Source organism: Sparus aurata, chromosome 5 (genome assembly GCF_900880675.1).
Source record: "Sparus aurata chromosome 5, fSpaAur1.1, whole genome shotgun sequence".
Lineage (NCBI taxonomy): Eukaryota > Metazoa > Chordata > Actinopteri > Spariformes > Sparidae > Sparus > Sparus aurata.
Window position 1 is genome coordinate 31,712,339 of NC_044191.1, and position 19,734 is coordinate 31,732,072.

A 19,734-nucleotide genomic window follows, 5' to 3' on the forward strand; every position below is an offset into this window, starting at 1 on the left:
TGCATTTTGCAGCTTCCTATATGGTCTAGGCTTACTAAATTGTTTTTCTTCCTTAAGAAGTCTTCACAAAAGCTGTTCTTTTGCACCACTGTTATGATTTACAGTCCAATGTCGGTACCAAAACTGACAAACCATTGAAGAAATAAAGCAGACACACATCCAATGTCAACAATAACAACTTTATTATCTTCTGTTTTCATTATTGTGTCTTTGTTGTTTAAAGACAATGTTAAATGAGTATAAATTAAGGGGAAGAAAATAGACAATTTAAAATAAAAAAAGAAGCAAAACCTCAGTTGAATCTGCAGTTACACCTGAATACACCTACGTGTATTTGGGGAGTAAAAGTAAAGGCAGGTCAGTCACCTTTGACCTCCTGTACCAGGCCGCTGTTGTGATGTGTTTCATAGCTTTCACCCATCACCGCCGCCTCACGACGAAGCCGCGAGTCGCAGTCCGAGGAGAAGCGCGGTTCAGTTTAGACAAGGCAAGACAAACCTCCCGCGTCTTTGTTAGTTCTGCCTCCAGACTGAGCAGCATCGAGTGAGGAGGAAACGTGTGTCGCACATGCAACACAAACAGTATGGAAAACACAAACGTAAGAGTAATGGCACCCATGAGAAGGTAGAAAATCAGAAAAGAAAAGCATAAAAAATTAAAGCTAAAAGAAAATCACACCGTAGTGAATTAAGAGTTGGGTGGAGATGAAACGAGAGAAACAATGAGAGGGGGTTTACATTAGAACCCTCCGAGATCGGGAAGGCAGATGAAGAGGTTCCTTTTATTCTACAGTACACTCTCCACGTACACTTTGGTTGTTTTTTTTGTTTTTTTTCCCTTTCTGCATGAGGCTGACAGCTGTTCTGTTTGAAGCAACAACAGCCGTGAACTGACACATCTGTATCTGTACGCCCCGCCGCGTTATTGCTACAGCTGTCACGACACTGTACACGCCCTCAGCGGGGCAACTTCAGTAGGTGGAGTCGGCATCAAGTACCGAGGTCACGACATTTGGAAATACATTGATTAAAACGTAAGATGAGCTCTACGCTATCGTTCAAAATATAACACCTATTCTCAAATATAAAATCATCTCAAAAACAATATATTAAGGTAAATCTCTAGTAACCTCAAGTCGACCGCTGAGAAAGAGGAAATCACAGACCGACCGCCACCGTTCATCAGTGTTCTCTGTTCTGTCACGACGATTTTCAAGATAGATAAAATGAGTCATCTTGCTGCAACAGGGTTCTTCCTTTTCCGTGACAACCTTGATGTGATTTTTAAGTGTACACAACCTCTACCAATAGCTTGTACACATGAGGCAGGTAGACAAGACGAGAACCAGGGCAGTAATCAGACAAAATCAAGGCATTGTTTGACTTTTTAGAAGAAAAAAAAAGAAAAAGAAAAGCTTAATCGCGGTTTCGCCAAAAGTGAAGTGAGAAGATTGAACTACAACCTTGTTGTCTTTACAGTGAATATAAAGCTAGAGCTAGCAGCTGGTTAGCTTAGCTTAGTTTAAAGACTGGACGGAAAACTGCTATCCTGACTCCTGGATTTTCACGATACGATTATCACAGCCCAACAAATTCGCAGTAACGATATTATTGTGATATGTGTTGAAAATTTGACCAAAGAAAAACGCTATCAGTCAAATTCATCTTTAAGTTTCTTTACTGTGTGTTTTGTCGACAGGAGCACAAGGAGCTGGAGAGAGTCTGTACCTGTAGCTATAAAACTTTTAAAAAAGGACACTTAATTAAGAGCGAAAAGTCGACCAGATGAACTGATAAACAAAAGATCCCTAAGGTCCAACAGGCCTGCCATCAATAATCTGAGTCTAAGAAGAAGAAGTTGTGAAGCTGTGACTGAAATTAAACAAACACGATATCATGTGTTGATTCAACATTTGGATATATTACCTCGGGACAGAGCCTGGCTAGCAGTTTCCCTCTGTTTCCAGTCTTAATGCTAAGCTAAGCTAACAATCTGCTCTCTCCAGCCTAGCGGTGCAAACACTAAGCTTCCATCTGTTGCCATCAACAACTGGACCGACCAACAAAATCCGATCCATACTGAACTAAACTAACCAACTACTAAATGGCTAAAATTTAATATAAGTTTTTTGTCAAATGTCTATTTGTATTGATTAAATTAATTAGTGTTTTTTAATTGATACAGTTTCAAATGTGAGCATGTTGTATTTTATTTTGATTTATCTGATAAGCAAATATTTGTTATTTGTACCAAGATACTGTTCGATGTATTCGTGCCCATCTCTGATTGTCAGTTAATACATTTTTAATTGGTTAAAGTCTTAATCGATTAATGATTAATCACTTACATTCCTACTCGAGCCTCATATTTGCCATAAAGACGTGAGAGATGTTTCGATCTTCTCATCAACAAAAAGCAAATAAGCTTGTTTCTAAGAACGATGAATTACTGCTTTAAGCGTCTCAATCCGGACAAAAGACTCAGTGATTGATCAAACTGTTGTCATGACAACCACAAATCAAAAAAGCATTAAAACATGTGATGTAAATGGGTAGAAGAAGCATCTTCTGTGCAAAAACTAAACATCAATCATCATTAATTTCATTATCAAATCATTAACTCACTGATGAAAAACCTCACAGATAAACTTTTTACATTTTATCAGCTGAACACCTCCTTCAGTCTGTGTATTTATGTCTTTTCCAGTGCATTTTATACATCTTTATGGCCTGCACATCGGAGGAGCTGTTGATCTATTAAATCATCACTGAACCACGGTTACTAATGTGCTAGTATCAAGGACTCTATAAAAAATATTTTCAGTGTGTTAAGACAGTTTTTTTTTAAATATAAAACAAGAAATCTGCAGCCAAATTGAGGAAGTTAACATCCATCTTAGCAGAATCAATCTGGATTAAAAGTTATAATAACAGCAAATCCTTCAGGCTCATTCAGTCTTTTTTTTTTTTCTTCTCAGATTTGACCGATGCTGTACAGATAACTTAATACTCAGATTAGTATAATTATTCTTCATTTTACAATATCATTCGTTTATCACAAAATATTCACACAAATAGACCAGACGGTAGATACAATACGTCCAGCCTTGAACTCTACATTCCTAACAATAATTACAAAATAAAATACTAACTGGTTTTCAAAACTCTTGTCACCGGAGACGTGTAGTGCACAGGTCAGGAGACTCTTTCCCTTGTTCAGCCCATCAAAAGGCAAAAGACAGAGGGTACCTTCGTGAGCTGATCCCAGATCAGCATGCCTACAAACACTGAATGAAAGGACTACAGATGTGAGCTGTGTTGAACCTGGAGCTGCAGCTGTGGCCGGAGCTGACTGCAGGGAGGTGTGCTGCAGGAACCAGCCCTGTCTGCTTCTAAAACCTCCTGTCAGCTGCAGCCACGCTGCACTGGTTCTACTGGGAACATCTCAACTACAAACTAGTGACTGATGGAGGCTGTGGAGCTAGTGCACACTGCAGAAACCAACGTGTTCCTGGATGTTCTGTACTGGGTGGGTATAACTGAATGTCTCAGTGATTTGATGCCGACTTAAATACTTTGTATGATCACTGAGAACGATGGCAACAAGGATATGTGTTGCTATGGGAGAGCACCAGAGGACAAGGTACAGAACAGAGGGAAGTTTTCTCAACATCAACAAAGAGATATGTACTACAGTCACAGATGGTCAACCACAGTGAAAAGTGCGTAATCAGGTCTTTGATGGAGGTTCCTACTCGAGTGATGTGGATGTTGTTCTGCTGCACTAGTGTCTTACAACTGAAGGACCGACTACTGCAGGATTTGACTAATCAGAATCACAAATGGAAGTTGTCTGAAGCGCGTTAAGATGACTCAAATGCATCGAAGCACTGAGGCGATGTTTATAATGAATGAGCAGTCATTGTACCTCTACGTGGACTACAGTCAAACTGACAACTACAGACTGTTCATGGATCAAGAGGGAAACTCCCAACACTCACACCCAAAGAGTAAAATGTATTTCTGCACTGCTGCATATTTCATCAGTTCAGATAAACCAGCCTCTGAACACGATCTGACTAGAGCTGCAACTATCAGTCATATAATATATTAATCAATCAAAAGAAAAATAATTGCAAACATCAGTTGTTCATCAATTAATCATTTACGTTATCTTTTAAGCAAAAACGTCAAACATTTCCTCGTTTCAGCTTCTGAAATGTGACGTTTTGCTGCTTCTCTTCATCATTTATGATGGTAAATGAAGAGTCTTTGAGTTTTGGGACAAAAGAAGCAATTTCCCACAAATTTTCTGAGAATGTATTGACTCAACGATCAGTTGATTGATAATCATAAAATGTTTCCTGAGTTGCAGCTCTAGATCTGACCAATCAAATATCAAGTGTTGAACATTTAATAAATAAGACATTGAGCAGTAAATTATCATATGAACAAATACAGACAAAATACAGTAAATATACTGAAAATGTATCCTAATTGTATAGTAATCCAATACATTTAATAAAAAGGCTCATTAAGTTGAAAAGTTATTTCATCTGGTTTGTTTTCACAATGACCGTTTGATGCTCCTCCGCTTGTATTTCACTTTCAACACTTTCCAAAGTGTTTTTAAATTTTTATTTTACGTATCACGTATTAAATAAATATCAAATAAAATGTTCCTGTGAGCCCATTCAGAACAAAGCCAATCACATTTCTGGCTCCGACTTATTTGTCTTGAGACTTTCGGATTCAATAGAGAAGTAATGATAGATGATCAATAGCAATACAACAGAGGGAATTTCAAAAGTGATTGTAAAAATAAGTGGCATTAAATAACATGTCTGCAAAACATGTATTGGATCATTTCACAACAGTCTTTTTACCTATTTTGTCTGTAATTATTTATACACATATCGTTACCAGAATGTCTTTTTTTATTAAAATTCATTTTAAAACACTTTGCGTCTGCATTACTGATAATAAAATCAGGCAGACAGGATAACCAGAAACCATTTTCAGGCTTCAGCCTCTTTCATAAGCAACTAAAAGGGCCAAATAATGAGCACTTGAAGTCACAGAGAGAGGAACTAATTCAAGATTTATAAAGTAGGGCTTATATAATCTCAGTTGTGCTGAATAAAAGGGAGGTTGAGGTCATTTTTCTTGCAACCTTCACACATGTGCCCATTTATGACTTTTCTCCTCATTGGATGTCCGTCTATTAATCGAGAGCAGCTCTGATATGGGTTTCTGTCTAATCAGCAAAACTCTTAATCGGGGTGAACTCAGAAAAGTGCATCGTGGGTAGGATTAGAGAGCACCTGATTTTAGGAGTGTGCAGGTGCTGTTCTTGTGTGGTCTCTAACACCACCTTACATCCACACATTACCTCACTGCTGTTTCAGCGTCAGAGAGGACTACTCAGGGAACGCCGCTTCATTTTCCCCGTAGTAAAAACTGAATGAGAGTGCACATTTGGAGGTACAGTGTAAGACGAGAGTGTGTGAAACGCACACATTCTCGTGCTCACAAAGGTCCACATGGTGCTCATAAGCCAGCTACGCCCCCACTGCTTCAGGACCAGAGCGAGAGCCGTTCCCTGTCCGATGAGGTTAGGAGTGATCCGGGTGGAGTTCCTGGGTTAGAAGATGTCGGGACACATGCTCCAGTCCTGTCTGTCCTTCGCCTCCCAGTAACCTCCCTTGTACACAAAGTTTGTCTCTCCAGTGATTGAGTCCCTCCTCTGGTGAAACCACAGCGGCTGGTAGCCTTCGTATTCTCTCCCTGCAGGAGGAAGCACAGGTGTTACTCTATTAGTCTGTTGGTCTTAATCGCACCCTTGTGGAGAAGCCACACTTGCAGGCAATTCACTGAGCAATCAATTTGGCCTTCATATATATGGATATATATGGGAAGCAATCAATCAGTGTTCACTTCATTTGGGATGGCTCCAAATGTGAACTGAGCTCATGTAAAGATGAACAAGTTGAACTCAGAAGCGTCAATAAAATACAAATTAGCACAACAAGTGCGCTGTGAAAACCTGGATCGATCATTGTGAAGGACGAGATTATAATCACAGATTTGGAAAACTCCCTGAATTGAATAATTCATCTGTTCAATACAGAAACAAAACAGTCAAAGAAGGGAGAACATTCAGCTTTCTGATGCGTCAACATGTGTAGAAATGTAATAGTCTGAACTACTGGTTCCCAACCTAGTGGTTATCAAAGCTTCGCAGTACGGAGGACTGAAACTGCCATAAACAAAAATAAATGAATGTTTCAATAAATATGGATATATATGCAGTTAAAGGCACCAGAATTAATACTAAAAACAAATGGCATCGTTTATAAAATGTGACAAATTGATATTTCTGTTTTAATTTGCTTCTGTAGTTATTTTCCTTTGTGTCGATTCCCTCTATTTATTTACAATCCCATTTGTTTAACCACTTTTTAAAAAATTATTTATTTGTTTGTGTATTTATTTACATATCTATTCATCTATTGTCTTGCAAAACGGAAAGGAAGAAACACAGAAATAAATAAGTAAATAAATACATTTTAAAAAAGGAATTGAAAAACCTGAAAGTAATCAAATAGGGGAATTAATATTAAGGTGAATAAATACACAAGCAAATTAAAACAGCTGAACAACTTAATTCATATTTTATAAATCAAATAATGCCTACATTTATCAATTATCAGTTATTGTGTAATGTTGTTGTTCTGCATTGATTGTAATGTAAAACATGTCACTCAGTCAGGTGTCCCCAGTTTACTTAAAGGTAGAAAAGGGGTTCCTGGAGGTAAGAAGGTTGGGAACCACTGGTCTAAACTCAATACAGCTCATGTTGTTAAATGTTCCATTTATAAAAAAAGATAATGTATATTTAACCGTATTTGTTTACTGTTGCCTCCCACTTCCATATCCAAATAGTCAGGATGACAATGCCGTGCAAATGAATCCCCTTGCTGATGTGGCTTCACCATAAAGCACTGAGAATACTTGCAGACTTTAGCGTTGCGTGTGTGTGTGTGTATCTTATCTCATGTAATATATTATTGAGGCCAGTTCTACATGAAAATGTCACATGTATGCAGGAAAAAGTCTTTGTGTTTTTCCTGAGTCATTATCTGGAGAAGTTGATATGAGAGGGGTTATCATGCACACAGAGGCAGACCACACAGAGGACACACAGAGGGTGGTGTGTGTGTGCGTGTGTGCGTGTGTGTGTGTGTGTGTGTGTGTGTGTGTGTGAGTGATGCACAAGAGAGGGGCACAGGGAAACCCCCACTCACCAGAGTCATAATCACACTCTGATCACCAATAGAGGGAGGAAAAGAAAGACAAGTCATGGGTACATCGAATACAGCCTAGCCTACACACAACACACTCACACACAGGAATGACACCGGGATGAAAAGTTCCCGCTGAGTTCTGCCTGGCTTCTATCAAACAAAGCTCCTCTTAGCTCTCTTGTGAGAAGCCATGCAGTCTGACCTGCAATAACTGTTGCACTTACTATAAAGTCTACGACTATTTGAATATTAACCATTAAGATCAAGAGACTTACAGTACTCGTCCATGTTAATGAAAGAAATCATGTTATAACTTAACATCGACTACCTAATATAATGCTTTGGATCGAGGTATGTCTTGACATGCAACTGTGAACTACCGCTGAGTTTAAACATAGCATACTGTAGACACATTTAAATATGTCAGGCTTCACTGCATAAGAGATCTGAAGGGTGGAATACCAGCTGGTTCTGGTAATATCCAGTCTGAAAGTTTAACAGTACTACAGATTTATATTATTGCTAACATTATTATATAACACTATTCAGTCATGATCTTCCGTCAGCTTGGTACGGGAGCCATTGTCAGAGAAAAGGGTATCTTTGAGTGGTCATTCACTCAGAGACCACGCTTCCTGTTCTCCAATTCATACCGTCATCCAGAGCGTCTGTGGCCTCCGCTTCCCTCCTCCTCCGCACTGCTCTTTGTTTTTCCTCCAGCCTCTGTTTTTCTGAGTTCGCCTCGTCCCATCGCCCGTCCTCCATCAGCTTCTGGTCTGGTCTCAGACGGCTGTCGGTCAGTCCTACACCTTCCTCCTGCTCATTCAGGGTCAGTGCCAGCGCAGAGAAGTAGTACATGTTCTCAGCATTCTCTCTGGAGAGGAAATTGAGGAGAGTAAGACATTGTGATGCTCTGCAATCATAATATTGACTAAACATTGCAGCTGTTATACAACTACAGTGACTCATGTATTGTGATGTTCGGCCTGATGAGGCGCTTACGGGAGCGGGTATTTCTTCCACAGCAGTTTGGGGGACAACGTCTGATAGACCGTCTTCTGCTTGCCCTCTGATCCGCTCCCACCTCGGCTGCTCTGAATAATCTTGGCACTCTCTATTTTATCATCCCACGTTCCAGAGAGGATGTAGTGAGCCTGGCCCCCACTGTCTGCCACCACACCTGTCACCTGGAAAGAGCAGAATAAAGAAATATTGATACAGATACTGCAGGAAATAAAGAAACTGAAGCATGCGATCTAGCCTCTGTAGGGCACCAGTAAATTTCCATTAACGCATCCTAAATCTGTCACAACCAAGGAGGTGCCCCACATTTAGGTCACTGCTACTGACTCCAAAAGGAGGTTACCCCAATGCAATATGACAACACACAGCAAGCTTCTATATTACACGACTGTAACGACTGATTTATGTGTTGGTACTGGTCCAGCAGGGGGCAGCATCTCACAAAAAATACCCCCCTCGTTGTATGACATCATGCTGGAGTCTCATATCAGTGTGGAAAGGAAGAATTTACCTTCCGAGGAACGTCCCTGGAGAAATAACTGTAGGGAGAGAACTTGAGTTGGCAGGTCTCTTTGGTCCTGTGATTCACAATCTCAATGTCCCCTGACTGCAGAAAAACAGACACAGTAATGCAAAGAGTGAGAATGATAAACACACACACAGAATAATGGCATATTAAAGCTATTTATCACACTGTGTTAACAGCAGGGACGAGAAATTATCCAGAGACAAAAATAGCAAACAGCACGACAGGTCATCAAATTCAAAACTTAATTAGAGTCAGAGGCCCTGAAACCTATTTTCTTAATGATTTTTATTATAAGCGATCATAGTCTTATATGAACAAGGTATCTGCTTCAGTCAGACCATACAGTTAATTTCATGAGAGAATTTGTAGAGAACTGAGAGAAACGCAAATGTGTTGTTTGTTCTTCCGGCACACGAATGCGGGGTGACATAATAAACATTTACCTTTCGAGTCGCACACATTTTTTGGCTTTGAGGAATCTAACAGCTATAAAATAAAACCATCCAGGATTATAACACTGTCGAACAAAATAGAACGTGTTTGCTGCTACTCTTAGTCATATATATATATAATCGCTTTTCCTGGCTTCGCTTGCTCCTGATGGCACTGTCTTATGTTGCAGTGGACGGCAGTAGAGTTTTCAGAGTTTGGTCTGGAGTTGTTTGGCTGACCCCGTTCTGCACCAGAGGGCAGCAGAGTGGCAGAGTGATGCACGGACACGGGGGCGAGAGAAAGCAAAAACAATAAAGACTGAAAATGTGTAAATATCGGTGAAACTTTTTCTTAGTGGACAAACTGAAGTTGGAGAAAGGAATTTGTATCAGTGCAGAGGTGGTGATGCTATAAGTTGACTTGTATCTCAAATATAAATGCCCACAGCGAAAATAACTATAACAGCTCAAGTGGAGACATTTCTGTTCGATACTGTTGCTAGTAGGGCTAAATTACAATGTATTGAAACTTTTAAAAATTAAAACAGTCCAATGTAAAATGTTCACAGTGGACGTTTCACAAAAACAACATGTCTGTTAGACATTAAAGGGGCTCAGGGGAAAACGGTCTCTAGTTTAGTTGGCGGACTCCATTTCTGAGTTAGCATTAGCTACTGCTGCCCTCTGTTAGCAGAGCGGAGAGAAGCACTGACACAAGGCAACCAAGAAATTGCGTGAAGTCACATCCTTTGGACTGTCGCATAAGTCCTTCACAAAAAAAAAAAAAATACATCCAGTCAAGCAGCGTTAACGACTTAACCAAATCATCCACAGGCTTGTATAGGCGACCGAGAGTGAAGAGGAAGGTCTCATTTCTCACGTCACGTACGTTATAATCCGCTCACATATGGCCAATAAAAAAGGGATTCATAGAAGTTAATCGCGACAAATTGTGACCTAGAGCCGCTTTAAAAACATATGATATGAAGTACATAGAACTGTACAGAATACCTTTAATCAACCTGTGCAAGAAAATGCCATAAATGTCCATGAAATACTGGATATCTGTAAACCATTCAATATAATTAACTCACTATACTATAGGAGTGATAATTTTGCAATACTCCCTCATGCAAATACACAGCCGAAAAGCAGAAAAGGTGGAGGGGAAAAAAAAACAAGAGTTACACTTTTAAACAAACAGAAAGAATTCTGCTCAGATCGACTGACATGCAGATGTGAAGCCCCCCCTCCCTCATCTAACTGGGCCATCTGGCAGAAAAAAGAGGCTGTTATTTTCGGGTGTTATTAGAGATCAAAGCTAAAGATAAATCCCTCGAGATTGTGAAGCTCCGTATTCATGTTCTGTAAGACTTGGCTCTGATTGCCTTCTCCCGCTCTGCTCTGCTCTGCTGGTCTGTGGCGCACATTACTACAACACGGGAGGGAAAAGATCTATAGGTTACTGTGGAAGATCAGAGGCGTTCGAGGCGGGGCCGTGGGTGTTGGGAGCTCTCAATGAATGAATCATCACAAACAGACCTGATCAATCCACAGCTTGCCTACGATGATGTTGTGCACTGTGGAGGTGACCTTTCTCCACACGTAGTGGTTCCCGCTGGAGTGAAACTGCAGGTGAATGGCACCTGGGGAGGGGATAGTGAAAAAAGGCTATGAGAGAAGAGAAAAATCACAAACTCTATGTTGCCAATCTTCAATTGCAGCCCTGAAAATGATGTGTTAGGTTGTGTGTGTTGGTTTTTCATTCAAACCCTGTTTGCGAACATGCTCAATTCTACCTGCAGCTGCAGAAAGTATGTTATCTTACACAGTAATCCTTCTGCACAGGCAATACATTTTCTACCCATTTCCAATTTGACCTAAACCTGTAAGATTAATAACATGTATTTGACCCTAAATGCTTTCCACTTAAGAGCTTTTTCTATTACATGGCACCTCGTAGCAGCCAGGAAGGGAGAGGGGTCAGATAAATACCACCACATCCCTCGGCTGAACCCGCATCTGTCAGATCTTTCATTTATCTGAGCCAACAGACCCCTGCTCTCTGCCGTCCCAGTGCAATAGAGAGCTCCCTTTATACCCATACTTTATGTACATGTCAGAGGGATCATAAAACCATCCTGATTAATTCCCCACACCCTTTCCTCTGGCTTTAGCTTGTGTGAGGGCAGCACAGTCATCTACTATTCTCAAGTGGGAGTCTTTCTTAACTAAACACCGCCTGTTGTGGCCATTGAATTTGCATGATGGAACCTTTATTTACACATCTTGTTTATTTGCTTCCCCACTGCATATGAAATGTCTCACCCAGAGGCATTATGGAGAGGTATTTGCCACGGAACTTGCTGGCGATGGTGATTTCCTGCCACAGGGTCCAGCCTCGCTGGGAAAACACATGATGCGCAGCTGCAGGGGGGTGATGGCTCACCTAGAAGAAGATAGACGTTAAGTTAAAGAAGAATACAGGATATGTGTTTATATAAGCAGCCAATGCTTAACAGCTTGTTTGCAGTACATGATCTGACCTCATGTGCACACACATCAGTGAGTACAAAAAAACTCCCTTGGGCTGTGACGTTACCTGCTCACACAGCGAGCGGTAGCCTAAGTCCTCCAGGCGATCGAGCTCGTAGGTCTCGCCCAGGAGGGGGTTGAAGGGCTTGGCTGTCCGGTGGACCGTGGTGGAGTAGGATGAGACAGAGAAGGCAGCAACCAGGCACATCTGCTCCAGGGAGGAGTCGCAGCGTGCCGCTTTGTCCAGGAGCTCGTGATACTCAAGGTCCTCTGTGAGACGCTGCAGCATCGACAGAGGCTCGTTGAAGTTTACCTGAAGGTGAGGATCAAGAGAGGATCAGACACACACAGATTCACACAGATTTATTTTAGGATAAATGCAGCAGGGTCACGTCTCATACACCTACAGGCATGGGGATTTTGGAGAGCTCCTTGCCGATGCAGTTCTTCATGATGCTCCACAAATTGAGGGAGTAGTTGGGCTTGTCTGGGACACGAGTCCGCCTCTGTCTGCGGGGCTGCAGCTCCTTCCCTGACACATCATTACAGCTTGGAGACATCTGGGATTAGGTGCAGGGGAAGAAAATTTGACACACACAAAGTTTGAGAAATACTTTCAACTTCATGGACAGCTTGGTAGCATATCACCAAGTGGAGACAGCGTGACAGAGCCAGTGAAAGTCACAGATGTGTGTTCAAGTGAAGTAGAAACAAGGGACAGCTGAGTGGATGGACGAGCAGATGTTTGACTGGTAATTAAGATTTAGTGGAAAGAGGCAGCTGTGTATGTTGCGGCACCACAGGGGTGACAACGAGACCGATGGAAACACAGACAAAGGCTCTGTGTGCGTGAGGACGGGATGAATGTCAGGTAGAACCGGGAGTGAAGAAGGTTATATAAATAAATCAATGAGCTGTGAACTTCCAAGCAGCACAAATTAATCTATATTGCGATTACACAAATCAGCAGTGTTCACAAATGTCAGTGCTGTTAGTCAGACTTGTTAGGAGGGCAGACACTTACATGGTCGTCCTGGTTCCAGTCACTTGGCTGACCTCCGCTTGCTCCGCTCAAATTACTCTGAGATCGCCTGGAAAGATATGAAAATGTTTTCTACGATGAGCACCCGACATATAAACAAGCTTTCTCATTTCCCACTAGCGCACAAACAACCATGCACACACACACACACACACACACACACACACACACACACAATAGGCAAACACAATACACAGAAGGGAGCAAAACAAATTGCTGGGTATTACAGATAAATGCTGTGTAACAGTTTCCATTATTCGTAATGGTGCTCCTGGAGTTGAGGGATATGTTGCAAGAGATGAGCCATAACAATGATGGGGAATAAAAACACTGAAAGGTGCTCGGGACATTTTTTTAAAAGTAAAGTGAGGCAGCAAAAGCCCTGAAAAACAAGCTGAGCTGCCAGCAAGAGACTGGCCCCAATATAGCAAACTAATATGCTATAAAACGTACTGGGAGAGCAAAAACAGAACCAGAAATTGGCTTATTTTGCTGAAGGAAAGCAGTCAGAGCCAAGAGTCTTATGTTTATTTTTATCTGTATAAGTCAGAGAGAGAAAACATTTGACAAAATCCAAGAGTGAAGGGCACACCACTCTGTGATTTGTGTGTGTGTATGTTAGGTTGTCACACCATGAGCCACCATCAGAAGCTTGTTCAGCTGTCAGCCGGACTCAGAGTCACTATTATGACAAGTTAGAGCATGTCCGGTTTACTGTGGTTACACACTCACACTCGCAAGCTAAATATTAAAATTCAACTAAACTGTCATGCCTGTCTAATCTGTCTGTAAATTGTTCAGCCGCTTCACTAATTGAAAAATGGTGGATCGCTGTGTGTGACTGACCTGTGCTGTGTGTTCTCAGTGGCAGTCACTGTGATAAATGCAGGGGAATCCTCCATGGCATCAAAGTACTCAGTATCCTCATCTTCATCACTTGCCTCTTCTTTGTGCAGCCTCTCACTCCCTTCTGTCGGGACAAACAGTTTTACATTTGTGAGTACATGCAAACAGCATTCAAAACTTGCAGGACCTTCACATGGCTCGGGAGACTGTGCTTTACAGCCTTTAGGAGAGAGCAGCAGATAATCACACAGAAATGGAATTTAATCAGGGAATAATCGGCTTAGTAAAATTGGCAACGTTCCTGCTGGTTAACTGGCCTGAATGATGCGAGCTCCCCAGGGCGTGCTTCTAATATTCAGTAACCAACATTCAATATTCAGTATGTTCAGTGATCCATTATGTTTTTAAACTAGAGCCTCCAACAGAGAGGAACAAATCCTTATATTCACTAGAGAAAGGTGATTTCATTACTGTGACACTCAGCCACCAAATACCCACCAATATGAACAGAATCTACTGTAGTTTCATGAAGATAGTTCTTTTATAACCGTCTTAAATGTATTGGTAGTTAGTATGATGCATAAAATAAATTCAGCCTCAAAAGTTGGGTACACAAAACATCCAACTTTTTAAAGGAAAACAACTCTGTTAAGTCTCTGATCTGTCTGGTGATTCATTATAAAGCCTAATTGTACAGAATAAAAGGTCTCTAGTGTATCGGTGAGTCCTCATCATAAAACAAACTATGGTTGCTTTGTACTATCTTCCAAAAATACATGCCAACCCCTCCTGTTTATCCCAGGAGCCTCCCATTATTCATTGCCGTCTCCTGGTTTCCTCCCAGGGGTCACAATCCTCCATTATTTCTCCTCATCTATTACAGATTTTTACACCTATTACCCTTTTTCTACAGTATTTCTGGAAACCAAATCATATGAGATTACATTTCTCCTGCAGTGCACTTATCATTTTGTTATTTTCATTTTTTAAATAGGCACCAAAATGAAGGAAACTAAGGAAACTCTTTTGGGAACAGGACTCCCAGACCCCTAAAAATGTTACTTATTTGTTATGCCTCAAAATGATCTGTATGTTCCCTTTCTTTTATCTTTTGTTTATCTGATAGTAAAGCTTGAGATATGACAGGAAATGTGATGAGAGACAGTCTCTACATGGGGGGCACGCTCTACCAACTGAGCTACTGTGGCGCCTCCTGTATGAGCCTTTTCTGATGTTCTGTCTTTATGGTTAAGCTATAATTAAGTTTAGTGTAGACAACTTTGTCTTGTTATTTTAAGTTCTGATTTAACAGATGACAGGAAATGAGAGAAAGAGAAGTGTAACACTACAACTCGAAAGCATCTTAAATCCTATACAAACCCATCCAAACACTTGGACGTCAACCGTGTCTCTTCCAGCTATGCTTTCAGAAATTAATACAGAATTGTAATTGAATGTTGTTTAAAGCCAGTTCCACAAATGGTGAATTCTGTCATATGTGTTTAGAGGACAGTCTGCCACTCAAGGTAAGATCACAGGGTCACTCAAATCACTAGCTTTCTCCTTGTTGACGGCACAAACACATGTAAGTTTGAGACAAAGGCTCAGGAAATTTAGAGTAGAAGAAGAAAAGGTGCAGGCTACCACAAACTACAGATTTCTTCCTGTTGGAGAATGGATGTACGAAGGAAACTGACCAGCCTGTCCATTTGTTTAAAAAACAAACAAAGAAATGATGGACGGACTGACAGAAGACACCACATGACAGACAGTCCTTCGTGAAGGTAATTACCATCTCCGACGTAACCATAATCCAATTCAAACCTTATGACACAACTTAAAATGTCCTTCCTGCTCATGATGAATGTTTTTAATGTGGAGCCTGAGGTTACACATGACTTTTGGCCTGTATAGTGAGGCCCGCACTGAGGTCCAGAGGAGTAAATTACACACATACAGTCAGTCTCACCCTTGTTGGTGGTGGGGGCACTGGGTGTGGTGGAAACGAGCGTGGGAGCTTGTCTCCACGCTCGCTCCAGGCTGTTATGCTGCTTGGCTAGCTGCTCAATGGTCTCCTCTAGGTGGGTACGCTGCTCTCGCTCATACTGCAGCGCTCGCTGCCATCTCCTGCTGTGAGTCTCGGCTAGGTCCAAGAAGTCTCGACACGCCTGGGGGAACACAAGCACACAGACACAGAGAGTTTAATTTCTATAATATAGAGTCCATTTCTTTATGAGGTGCAAGTTATTTTCCACTTGCTTCAGAGTTTTTCATTTAAAGTACAACACAGTTTGCTCAACTCTTCTCAGTGCTTGACAATACAGTCACATCATGGGAATTTGAAAGAAGAGTGACTCATTTTTTTATTATTCATATCTTAGTAATACAATCATGAATAAACGCCTGAATGATTCCACCTTAATTTGAGTCAACCGAAAAGAAATGTGAGAGGTACGATGAAAAGACATTCATGTCAGTCATTGTAATCAAGGCTATTTATCACCATTGTCTCGAGCAATCATTAATATGTTAATGCGCTGTCTGCTGAGCATTTACTGCGTCCCCCTGCTGTGTCAGATGTGCCTTGAAGCACAGTGCGCACAGAGTTCATCAGTGAGTGATGAGCTAGAGGTTAAACCTCTGATTGCGCAGCCGACTATATTTGAGTCATTGTTGCTGCCTTGCTTTTACTGCAGAGGCGGAGAGGTTACTTCAGATCAAACCTATATTTCATGTCAGCAGAATTTGTCTGACAGGCTTTTCTCATAGTGAGCTCAAAGGTCAATGCACCTAAATAACACCCTCAGCTGACAACATGCATGATGAAAATGTCATGTGATGGTCATTGAGCTGTCAGCAAAGTGGGCCCCAAAGGTGTCTTTCTGAGCGGTCATTCGGAAACTGCTTTCCTGCAATCAAGTATTTTTATAGCATTTTGTTTGGGGGGGGGGGGGTAGTCATTATTTCTTCCCTCAGGTGTTTTACAGCATATAACTACATATGGGCAGCTCAGTATTTGTAGCATATGTGTCTTTGTTCCCAAGGCTAGAGGAACTGGTGAGAGTTGAACCATTTAGATAAAGTTATGGCTGCAGGCTCGGAGCTGGAGGGACGAATGTGTCACACAGCTCAAATAATCTCTGTTCTCTGGCTGATCAGAGAACAGTCACTTGTAGGAAGCAGGAAGAGAAAGAAGGAAGCGGTGAAACCTGACTCCCCTCCTTGATTTGATTCCAGAAAGCAGGACACCCATCTGTCTGCTGAAAAAGTGCTTTTCAGACACACATAATGTTATACTGATAGACTAATTGTCATTTAGCATTCACAGAGGTGAAGAAGCACTATCGACTATCATTAATGAATGGTAAAACATTATATTCACATTGTACATTGCACAGAATTGTAAAGGTTTATACAAATCAGCTGCAACTTTACAATAAACAAACTGCTTAAGAAGTGTTATTAAAGCATCTCAATGATTGTTAACAGTAAAATAGCTGTGAAGTAGTTTAATTACAACAACATGTTTACCGTTTATAAAAGGATGGTTAAATTATGAAAACTGTTCATTAAAATACTGTTAAGATAATATATTTAACAAGTCTTATCATTGTACTAAGTAAATAAATTAATACTTTAAATATAAAATTTTATTGTTGCGCCATTTTACCACAATGGACACAATCAACTCTTTGACTTTGATTTATATTCAACCTTGTTAAGTTCTTGTCTTCATTGACACATACCAAAACCAAGAGAGCAGAAACCAGGAACTGACACAACACAAACAGGTAGCTGCCATGAACATTCACTAAACACAGGCTGTCAGATATTTCACATGTATTTAAGCGATTATTATTCATGACTTAATGTATTGCAATATTCTAAAAGTCAACACTACACACCATTATTGATTAGTCTAGGGTTTGTTCAGGCTGGCCGACTCAGGAAAGGAAAACTACTTCAGTTTTTAACCTAGATGGTAAAACATTTTTGATTTATGTTTTTATGTATTTCTTTATGATTATCTTTTAGCAACTTACACAGAGCTGTACAAACCTATGGATTTAAAGCTCTATGCATGGAAATCGAGAAATATTATCGTAAAAACTGTCTCGAGAGGAAACAGTCTGTCTCTTACCTTCAGCTGTCCTGCATTAAGTGTCTAAATTTAAAGGTCTGAGCCCCAGTTTTAATGTTAAAGTGCACGTGATGTTGTAGTCCACTTCCTCAGACACAACCATGATATGAAACTCAACACCCACTTAAAAAGTCTAATAGTTCCACTTTTTTTATGCTGAGTCTCCGGTGCAAACGCAGACTGCATGTGACTTGAGAGGGTACGATGGGGTTGATAAAGGCTAAAGAAGTCAATAAGCATGCAGAAGGAGCATAAGTGAGTAAGAGCAGAGAAGCCGCAAAGAAAAGAATGAACTTTATTTCGAGTTTCATGTGATTTCAACCTCACCAACCAAGAAGTGGTGGGTGTGTAAATGCATGCACACACACACAGCCAAGAGCCTGGATTGAATGACACATGTGAGAGGTTACATCACCACTAAGTGAACTAATGCAACCCTTCCCTGTGGCCAGAGTCGGATCACAGAGAGCATGCAGTTGTGTCTTGTCATTATGGCCTCCATCTCTCCCCCAAACCCTCCTCTCTCTTTATGCCCTCCTTACACGTATAGCCCAGATTCAGTGATATTTTAAAGCTAAGTACGTGTCGTAACAGACGGTCAAAATCATGGCTGCAGAAATCCAAACACCCATATCCTGGAGAGAGCCATTAACTAGACCAAAAATCATTACAGGTAGTTTGTGGCAGCACTTTATCTCATTAGAAGCACATTCTTGGCAAATCTAATGGCATTTTAATGAGTCTTTTTTATTGCCTGTCCAGTAAGTTTCAATTTCCCATCCCAATTAATACAAAGAAAATGTGTGACATAGAGAAACAAGGGGCTCATCATTCTGAGCAATGGCTTTTTTTACGTAATTAAAGTGCAATCTAGATTTCACTTTTTTTTCTTATCATAACTCAAATAGCTCATAGCTCAAGTCTATTAAGAAGCTGTATTAGCACACACTTAAGCATATTCAGGGTAATAATATCCTACCGCCTGGTTAAAAAGGTCAAAATACTTACAGATTAACCAGCTAGACCAATAACAACAAGACACTTTACAGAAATATCAGTCAGGCATGCCCTCATAGTAAAAATACACAACTACACATTATTCAAGGATACAAATATTTACCATTGATTAGAAAAGGAGGTCTTTCTCATAACAAAAAATTAGTAGAACTTGTGTGTGTTAAAAAGTGTCAAACTACTAGAGATTTAGTTATGAGCAGCACCTCACTGAGTTAATTTAGAGTTATTTGGACACTATGAACACTTTTGTTTTCCTTTTGTTAGATAAGCATTATACCATATTTACTAAGCATGGCTTTTCTTGTCATACAACTTACCTTATACTGAGCAAAACATATTAAAGGGGAATTCTCTGGGTTTTTTTTTATCTGACATTCAAATGATTCATACTTACCAAAAGTTTTGGAATCGGTCCAGTAGATTGCCTCGGGTGTCAGTGCCGTAAGTGGCTGCAATGTAATCCTTTGGGGCAACTCGTCTGTCATAGTAAACGTCCACTCAAAGTGCTTGTTTCAGCCTCTGACTGGCTGCGGTTGTTACTCTAAGTGACAACCTTACGGAAACGACTCCTACAGAATTAGACTTTAAATAGTGAGATCCTTTTAGTAACCAGAAACTCAAGTCGTGCTCTGAAATCTTGCGAAGTGAGTTGTTCCAGTTGCTGCCTCTAGACTGTCGAAATCAGTTAAATATTCAGCCATGACTTTGGAAATAAATTCTTCCTGGCAGTACTTCTGGGTAAAATCCAAACTCCGCTCTCCAACTTTGACTCACGTTTCCACCATCGTCTTCCAGCAACATCTCCCCTCTCCAAAGATTTCAGAGTGAGGCTTCTCCATGGCCCATACTTGTGTTTTCTGGTAA

General features: G+C 40.7%; 1 protein-coding gene across 3 annotated transcripts in view; it reads right to left on the minus strand.

The window, feature by feature from the left end:
• Nucleotides 1-160: 160 nt before the first annotated feature.
• Nucleotides 161-19,734, minus strand: part of osbp2b (oxysterol binding protein 2b) — a 49,347-nt gene continuing 29,773 nt past the window's right edge. For all 3 annotated transcript variants that reach the window (XM_030416466.1, XM_030416468.1, XM_030416467.1), the window contains 12 exons: nucleotides 15,682-15,880; nucleotides 13,713-13,836; nucleotides 12,849-12,915; nucleotides 12,232-12,384; nucleotides 11,892-12,137; nucleotides 11,618-11,738; nucleotides 10,832-10,935; nucleotides 8,841-8,936; nucleotides 8,309-8,493; nucleotides 7,960-8,180; nucleotides 7,307-7,324; nucleotides 161-5,786 (listed from right to left, as the gene is read on the minus strand). In XM_030416466.1, the coding sequence (XP_030272326.1) occupies nucleotides 5,644-5,786; nucleotides 7,307-7,324; nucleotides 7,960-8,180; nucleotides 8,309-8,493; nucleotides 8,841-8,936; nucleotides 10,832-10,935; nucleotides 11,618-11,738; nucleotides 11,892-12,137; nucleotides 12,232-12,384; nucleotides 12,849-12,915; nucleotides 13,713-13,836; nucleotides 15,682-15,880 (1,677 nt within the window). In that variant the 3' untranslated portion in view covers nucleotides 161-5,643. The remainder of the gene's footprint in view (nucleotides 5,787-7,306; nucleotides 7,325-7,959; nucleotides 8,181-8,308; nucleotides 8,494-8,840; nucleotides 8,937-10,831; nucleotides 10,936-11,617; nucleotides 11,739-11,891; nucleotides 12,138-12,231; nucleotides 12,385-12,848; nucleotides 12,916-13,712; nucleotides 13,837-15,681; nucleotides 15,881-19,734) is intronic.